At 44.9% G+C, this 8,864-nt stretch overlaps 1 protein-coding gene across 1 annotated transcript in view; it reads left to right on the forward strand.

Annotated features, from left to right (window-relative positions):
• The window catches only part of Dytn (dystrotelin), a 52,107-nt gene that overhangs the window by 10,319 nt on the left and 32,924 nt on the right, over positions 1 to 8,864 (forward strand). The window contains exons 4-5 of the mRNA XM_005361528.1: positions 2,236 to 2,321; positions 3,120 to 3,220. Of these exons, the coding sequence (XP_005361585.1) occupies positions 2,236 to 2,321; positions 3,120 to 3,220 (187 nt within the window). The remainder of the gene's footprint in view (positions 1 to 2,235; positions 2,322 to 3,119; positions 3,221 to 8,864) is intronic.

Below are 8,864 nucleotides of genomic sequence, written 5' to 3' on the forward strand. Positions count from 1 at the left end.
GTGGGCACATGTATGTGTGTTTAGTGTGTGGGCACATGTACATGTGTTTAGTGTGTGGACACATGTGTGTGTGTTTAGTGTGTGGGCACATGTGCGTGTGTTCAGTGTGTGGGCACATGTGTGTGTTTAGTGTGTGGACACAATGGCGTGTGTTTAGTGTGTGGACACATGTGTGTGTGTTTAGTGTGGGGGCACATGTATGTGGGTTTATTGTATGGACACATGTGTGTGTCTGTTTAGTGTGTGGACACATGTGTGTGTCTGTTTAGTGTGTGGGCACATGTGTGTGTGTTTAGTGTGTGGGCACATGTGCGTGTTTAGTGTGGGGGCACATGTGTGTTTGTTTAGTGTGTGGGTGCATATATATATGTTTAGTGTGTAGGCACATGTGTGTGTGTTTAGTGTGTGGGCACATGTATTTGTGTTTAGTGTGTGGGCACATATGTGTGTGTTTAGTGTGTGGGCACATGTAGATGTGTTTAGTGTGTGGACACATGTGTGTGTGTTTAGTGTGTGGGCACATGTATGTGTGTTCAGTGTGTGGGCACATGTGTGTGTGTTTAGTGTGAGGGCACATGTGCATGTATTTAGTGTGTGGACACAATGGTGTATGTTTAGTGTGTGGACACATGTGTGTGTGTTTAGTGTGGGGGCACATGTATGTGTGTTCAGTGTGTGGGCACATGTGTGTGTGTTTAGTGTGAGGGCACATGTGCATGTGTTTAGTGTGTGGACACAATGGCGTGTGTTTAGTGTGTGGACACATGTGTGTGTGTTTAGTGTGGGGGCACATGTATGTGGGTTTATTGTGTGGACACATGTGCGTGTCTGTTTAGTGTGTGGACACATGTGTGTGTCTGTTTAGTGTGTGGGCACATGTGTGTGTGTTTAGTGTGTGGGCACATGTGCGTGTGTTTAGTGTGTGGGCACAATGGCGTGTGTTTAGTATGTGGGCACATGTGTGTGTGTTTAGTATGTGGGCACATGTATGTGTGTTTAGTGTGTGGGCACCTGTGCGTGTGTTTAGTGTGTGGGCGCATGTGTGTGTGTTTAGTGGGTGGGTACATGTGTGTGTTTAGTGTGTGGGCACATGTGCGTGTGTTTAGTGTGTGGGCACATGTACGTGTGTTTAGTTTGTGGGCACATGTGCGTGTGTTTAGTGTGTGGGCACATGTACATGTGTTTAGTTTGTGGGCACATGTATGTGTGTTTAGTGTGTGGGCACATGTGTGTGTGTTTAGTATATGGACACAATGGCGTGTGTTTAGTGTGTGGACACATGTGCGTGTCTTTAGTGTGTGCTTTGCTAAGCTGGGGACTTTCCTCTGCCCTTTCTCAGTTGGTCTGAGGAAGAGGAGGAGGAAGTGGAGGAGACAATGAAGGATGCTGACATGAGCTTGCCTCCCAAGGGCAAATTCCTTATATTTGTTTCTTTCTTAATTTGCAACTTTTTCCTAACTGACAAGTAATAGACAAATCTCCTCATGCTGTCATGATTTGAGTCTCTTTAAACATTAAGCCTTTGAGTGTACTTTCAATTGTGTGCTTGTCTGTAACAGCCTCCTGCCTTTGATAACTCCTAAGTACAGGGTAAAGCTCCATAGCTAGTGTACAGCCCACAGTCAGGGGCTAGGCCAGAGCCCACAAGTGGTTTTGGAGGCGACATATGCTTTTAATTTTATTTGTTGGTTTGTTTGTGTTTACTTATTCTAGACAGGGTTTCTCTGTGTAGCAGCTCTGGCAGTCCTAGAACTCACTCTGTAGACCAGGCTGTCCTCAAACTCACAGAGATCCTGCATGTGCCTCCCGAGTGCTGGGGTTAAAGGTGTGCGCCACCGCCACCCCACCCGACTACGTTGTTTATTTTTATCCTTATCTTTGCTGTGTGGAAGGCAGGCAGATGAATCCTAAGGGAGTTCGACTGCCCACTTCACATCTGCACACCCAGTCCTTGGCACAGTGATATCACAGAAAAGCATCCCGCAAATGTTTACCCAATGACTTCATGGATAAACTGATGAATCAGAAAACCAAGTTCACTCAATACCCTGCTGTGCCAAGTTCTAAATATGTGAAGAGCCCATGGGAAGAGAGCAGCATGGCAGCATACATGAAACAACCTTTGATGGCCTGGATCAGAAGGCCTTCACAGGAACAGTCAGTGAGAAACTCCCTAATCACTTCACCTAAATAACGCTGCCTTCCCACACTTGTCTGTGATTTGTGGCCCCACAGCAAGGGATCGGGTAGTCTCAGAATTCAACCTGTGGCTGCAGCGCTGGTTGCCCTCTCAGGGGACAGTCCTCTTACAAAGTACAGAGGTAACGTGTCAAAGTTAAGTGTGTTCTGAAGTGTGGTGACTCCCCAGCCCTGTGTGCCATCCTCTCTGCTGATGTCTGAATCCCTGTCACCTTGGCTTGCTCTGTGGTATGTGCTCACCTTGGCCGGCTGGGTTTGTTTTTATTTTGTTTTTTGACATTTTAGTTTTATTTTATGGGTGTTTTTGGCTGCATTCATGCCTGTATATCATGTAAGTGCAGCATCTGCAGAGACCAACAAAGGGAGGTCAATTTCCCTGGAACTGGAGTTACAAATGGTTCTGAGCCTCCTTGTGGAGACTGGGAACCAAACCCAGGACCTCTGAAAGGGCAGCTAGTGCTCTAACCCAGGACCTCTGAAAGGGCAGCTAGTGCTCTAACCCAGGACCTCTGAAAGGGCAGCTAGTGCTCTTCACCGCTGGGCCAGCTCTCTAGTTCTTGTCTTGTTAATATTTAAAAGAGATGCTTACATTTATGAGGATTTTGGGATTTTCTTTTAAAATCCATGCTTTTCAGTTTTGCATTGTTTGGCTGCCTTGACATTTATGATTTTAGAGATTATCCAGAAACCACTAATTAATTGGGATCCTCACCTGACTGTTCACCAGCCTCTGGGGTTGGGGTAGAGGTTTGGGGTCTTAGTTACTGTTGGATTGCCCTTGAAGGCCTTCACGGGAACAAGCAAACAACAGGAACATGACTCCACGTATCTTTTATATTCACAAAGAAGCTTGCCTAAATCATGCACTCTTCATGGACACAGGGATGGACTAAAGGCTTCTTTGCCCTTTATGTGTCTAGCTTTTTTTCAGCTCTATGCAGAAAACAACAGGAGAGGCGGTGACTCCAGAGCCCGCATGACTCGGAGGGCTTTGAGAGCCTTCCTAACAGATCTACAGCAGGTAAGTCCCAATCCTTATGAGTTCTCAATTGGTGTCGGTCATATCAACCCGCTGTTTCTGTCAGTATTTTCACAGTGTCAGTTCCTTCTGTAGCAAGCCTGTCCATGCCTGTGTCTTCCTCTGCATTGAACCTGTGAGCTTTCCTGCATGAGCCACCTTTTTGTTAGAGAATTCCTCAAATGGCCAACTTAAGAAGCAGACAGTTTCTCTCGTCTCACAGCCTATGGTCGGTTGTCCCTGTTGCTTTTGGGCTGTGAGAAATGGAAACATGGTGATGGGAACATGGGTGAGAGGAACCTGCTCATCATATGTTAGGCAAGAGAGAGGAAGAGAATAGAATCCCTTAATACCCTTCAAGGCTTCTCCTTAATGAGGTCCCACCTCTTAGCACTTCTACTTCCTGTGTCTCTAAGCTACAACTATGCCTTTAATACATGCTCTATGGAGGACACTTAAGATCCAACCATAACACGCTCTCATTCCCAAAGTTCTTCATAATCTGTTCCCATTTACAGCATGAAGCCTATACTCTGTAGCAGCAGAATAAAACTTTTGTAGTTTGACTTAACCCTTCTCTTTAAAAACAACAAATTTCTGACTCTCTTATAAAATATCTGCTACTCATTAGTTAGAAAAGGTCGACTAAAAGGAAAAAAAACAAAGGTTTAGAAAACTAAAATGGGTTTTTAGAAGGGTACAAAACTGGTGTTGTACAGGGAGACAGGTGATTTTGCTTTCTCGTACTGGTGTTATATGTGCACCCTACACCTAGCTTCTAAGAACCGGAGTGCTCAGAGAGAAGTGCTATAAAAACCCGAGGAGCTTAGGTGGCTGGATGCTGCGCAGTGGACCTCGGATTCCACCCTCAGCACTGAGGAAAGAGAGAGGCGTGAGAAGAGAGGCCCAGTGATGTAAGTAGAACCCCTCTTGGCCGGCTCTTCAGGGCTGTGCAAGCAGAGGACACAGCCACGGGTCTCTAGTTTGTTCCACCCTTACCTCCTGTCCATGAGCAAACACATAAGTGCTTTTCAGATATACACCCAACTGTCTGTAGCCTTTATTTTACTCATATTGTAATGGGATGCTATTTATGTGGGAATGTGTGAGTCTACTTAAGACTCACTTAAGACTACTTGTTCTGTTGAATAAATAAAGCACTTTAGTTAATAAAAGGCAAAAGTGTAGGTTCTGGAGATCTGAACTCAATTCCTCATGCTTTCTTGGCAATGTAGCCTGATGAATTTCTTTGCGTAGGATTCCTATAGCTTGGTGTCGTCCTACCCCATCTTAAACGAAAGCTGTGCCTTTGCTCTTTCTATACTGCTCCATGAATCCTGTAGGCCTTTCTCATGCCATCCTTTTTCTTCCATCTTCTGGGACACCGTGCTTCTGAACCCCTGTCTGGAGTCCACATTCATCTCTCTGCTTGCCCAGTTCTGGCGCCTTGTTGTGGTTTCTGTCTTGTTCCTTGAACTTTTCTGCTCTTGTACTTCCATTTGTCTTTTATTTCTCTTAGCTTTTCTGATGTTTCTGAATTGTTTATATTAATTTTCCTGTGCTTTGATGAGCTTTCTTGAAATGGCATTTAGTATTTTGCAAACCTTCCATCTGTCTGTCACATTTGAACTGGTCACTGTCTGCTTCCAGACACTGTTTCTCTGGTGATTTTTGATCCTTATGATCAAGTTTTGATGTCTTCATTCTGAAGAAGTAGGTAACTCTCTTGCTTTCCTTTTTTGTTGCTATAACCAAACACCATGACCAAGCCAACTTATAAAGAAAGCATTTAACTTGAGGGTTCGTGGTCTCAGAGGGTTGGACTCCTTGGCCATCATGGTGGAGATTGTGGCGGTAGGTAGGCAGACAGGCAGGGTGCTGGGGCAGGAGCTTGAGAATCACTAAGCAAGGAATAGTTTACGGAGAATATCAGATTTGGGTGTTGACAGCGGAGGGGTTACCTTCTTTCCTGATGTCCTAAGAAGCTGCTAGTTCTTCATTTTTGGTTTATAAGACTAAAGTAATTAGCATACAATTGGGATATTAGGTTCATTTTCATATTAGACCAAAAATCAGAACAAAAATTGGGATGATGAAGACATAAGTGATGGAGACTAATTGACAAGTAGTAAGAAGGATTCTACAGGGTTGCCCAGAAATCCGTGGGACTCAGTATAGGGATTGGGTCATTGGACACAATATAAGACGACATTGTTTTGAGGTGTGAAGGGATGGAGGAGAGTTAGGATGAGAACTGAGAAGACTAGGGCTAGTATGCCTCCTTCTTTGACTGGGAGAGATGGGAGAATAACACAGGCAAACAGGAAATATTCAAGTTTAATATGGGAGGGGTGTTGAGTAGGCTGACTGAAGTGCAGTTATCAGGGTCCCCTAAGAGATCCAGGAAAATAGGGCTGCAATTGTGAGGGGGAAAGGATAACAATGAGACACCTAAGGACATATTTGATTGTGTGGTAGGGGAGAAATGGATTATTATTTGCACCAAAATCTAGGCCAGATTACATCTGATCCAAAAACATGACTTAGAGACAGAGAGCTAACTGGGAATGTTATGGGCTTTTGAAACCCCAAATCCCGTCACCCCTCATTGACACACCTCCTCTAACAAGGCCATGCCTCCTAATTCTTCCTAAACTGTTCCACAAACTAGAGACCAATTACTCAGAAATCAGCATATGGAGACCATCCTCATTAAACCACCATAGCAGCTGTTCCGGTATCTGAAGTCTGGTTATGTCCTGTAACAGTAACCTGTCTAGAATATCTAGACAGATTCGCTGTTGTGGTCCTTAAGCCCATGAACCCTGTAGCCATTGCACTGCCAGGAGATGTCCTAAGCCCAGGATCATTGTAGCCAGCACGACTGAAAACTGGAAGTTAAGCCTTGTCTTCTAAGGTCTGCCTACCACCGAGAGCTAATTATTCAGAGAACAAGATTACTGCCATCAGCCAGAAACAATACAGGATCGACTCTGAGTTCATCTCACAGGGACTGAGCATGGATCTGAAGACCGAGCCCACGGGCACTGGTCTAGCGTCAGGTGCTCTGAAGCTGTCTACTGCTGAATTTAATGCAAATTGTTCTACCTACCTCCTTCTCTTACCCCAACCAAATGTTCTGTAGATAATGTTCTACCTTAGGCTAGTACAGGGGTGACACTGATGGTAAAACGGCCATCCTTGCCTTCTTCAATGATTCCTGGTGTATGCACACAAGTGTGCCCATGAGCGTATGCATACAGAGGACTGGGGGAGACGTCAAGTGCCCAGTCCTGTCACTTTCTACCTTATTCCCTTGAGATAGGCTCTATCACTGACCCTGGATCTGGTCAGCAAATCCAAGCAATCCTCCTGCCTCTGCTCCCACAGTGCTGAGATTGTAGGCACCGATGAGGCCACAGCTAGCTTTTGACATGGATGCTGGGCTCTGGGCTCTGATTTTCAGGCTTAGACAGCAAACACCTTACCCACCGAGCACGAGCTCTAGCTGCTCCTGTTTGTTACTATATTGTAACCAGGTGCCTGTTCTCTCCCTGTTTTCCATGGCTCTTGGAAGGCATCTCTGCACAGACAGTTGTTCAAACTGAAGCTTTGTGAGGAGGGACAGTTTCTTTTGCATTCCCTTGCTCCTCTCAGCTCCTTTTATCCTAAGATGTTCATAGTTCCTAAGTAAAGTGATGACCTGAATATTTTAGTGTTTTTATCAGCATAATATTATGTAGAATAATGGGTTTCATCATGACATATACACAATATATTCATACACACACATACACACACACACACACACACACACACACACACACACACACATTTCCCTCTCTTGTTCCTTTCCAGCTCCAACCAATCCCCTTCCTCATCCAAACCAGCTTTCTTCTACTTTCCTGTCTTTCTCTGGGTGTGATTCAGTGAGTTTCATTAGGGTTGTTTACAGGTTTATGGGTATAAGTTTGATTATAGGAGAGTGGGGTCCTTACCAATGGGCGCCACTAAAGAAAATGCCCCTTCTTCTTCCAATCATTAAATAACTGTATATAACTTCAGAGAGGAGTGGGGTCTTAGGACAGGATGCTAACTGACCCAATGTTGTATAGGTTTTGTTGGTGACATCGCTGCTCTGAAGTTGAAAGAGCAACAGCCTTGCCATGTCCAGAAATCAGCTTTCCACACAGCTCTCCCATTCCCTGCAGCTCTGTATTCTTTTGTGATGGTCCCAAGACCTTGAAGAGGAGGCAATAAAAATGTCCCATTTATGGCTGGGTACTCAACAGTCATTTATTTTCTGCACTCTGACCAATTACGGTCTCTGCAGTCACTGCTGACCATGGCCAACAGCAGCTTGTCTGACCAGAGTTGACAGCAGATTTTAAATTTTTTAGTAAGGTTAAAGTGTTGCTGACAGTGAAGGTTAGGGGGGGTCTCAGGAGTGATAGAGAAGCATAGATGTTGTCACTCACAGAGACGGGATTCAGCTATGAGACAAAGGATTAGGAAACAGTTCTAATTACAAAGCAATAGTACATACTTCAAGGGCAAGATGTGGACAGGGCCACGTCTTAGGGATAAGTTCAATAAATTGAAAATAATTCATAAGCTACGGTGGATAAAAGCAGGAGTTTGCAGGACTTGTCTGGGTTTTCCAAGAGCAGGGTTGGCTTTTCTGTTGCTGTACGGAGTGTTCAAATGTGTCGCAGCATCAGGGACACGGGGGGTGGGGATGTCGATGTCAATTATGCTAATGCATACATCTTGACTGGCCTCATGGGTTCTACCTGGTTTCACAAAGGTCCTGTTTTTGTTTTGTTTTTCTTTTGTTACCGGAATCTAAAGTTCATACTGATCTTTATTTTATGAGAGGGGTGGGGAGTTATTGGAGGAAACAGGTTTCTTTAAAGCCAGCTCTAAGGAATGCGAAGGAGATTCTCTTCCTCAAATCTGCCTTGTGAGGTCTTAGCATGATTTTATGGAAGGAGAGAGGGACTGTCCAGAAAGACAATGGGCAGGGGGGTCCATGCTCGGGGCAGGGTCTTCTTCGTCCAAGCCTGTGTCTTCTTTCCTCATCGCTGCTGAGAACCACACAGCTGTTCTTTCTGGCAGCCAGTGAATGAAAACCTCTAAAGGCTTCTTTTCAGCCAAAAGCATCATGAAGGAAGAATGTGCTGGCTTAGGTTTTGGTCAACTTGACACAACTAGAATCATTGGGGGAGAAGAAAACCTTAACTGAGGAAATGTCTCCATCATGTGGGCATGTCTGTAAGGCATTTTCTTAATAAATCATTGATATAGAGGACTCAGGCCACTGTAGATGCACCACGCCTGGGCAGGTGGTCCTGGGATATGCAGGAAAGCAGGCTGATTGAGCCATGGGAAAACACCAGGCAGGTGGCTTCCCTCCATGGTACCCACCTCTGTCTGTGTTTGAGTTCCTGCCCTGACTTCCCTCAGTGATGAACTGTAATGGGGAACCTGAAAGTCAAATAACCCTTTCCTTCCCAAGTTGCTTTTGAACATGGTGTTTATCACAGCAACAGAAAAAACAAACTAATCCGGAGAGCAGGGGCCAGGTTTTGTGATGTCCTGGTGTAATTGTGTACTTGACTCTTTTTTTTTTTTTTTTTTTTTTTTT

This window comes from Microtus ochrogaster, linkage group LG4 (genome assembly GCF_000317375.1).
Source record: "Microtus ochrogaster isolate Prairie Vole_2 linkage group LG4, MicOch1.0, whole genome shotgun sequence".
Lineage (NCBI taxonomy): Eukaryota > Metazoa > Chordata > Mammalia > Rodentia > Cricetidae > Microtus > Microtus ochrogaster.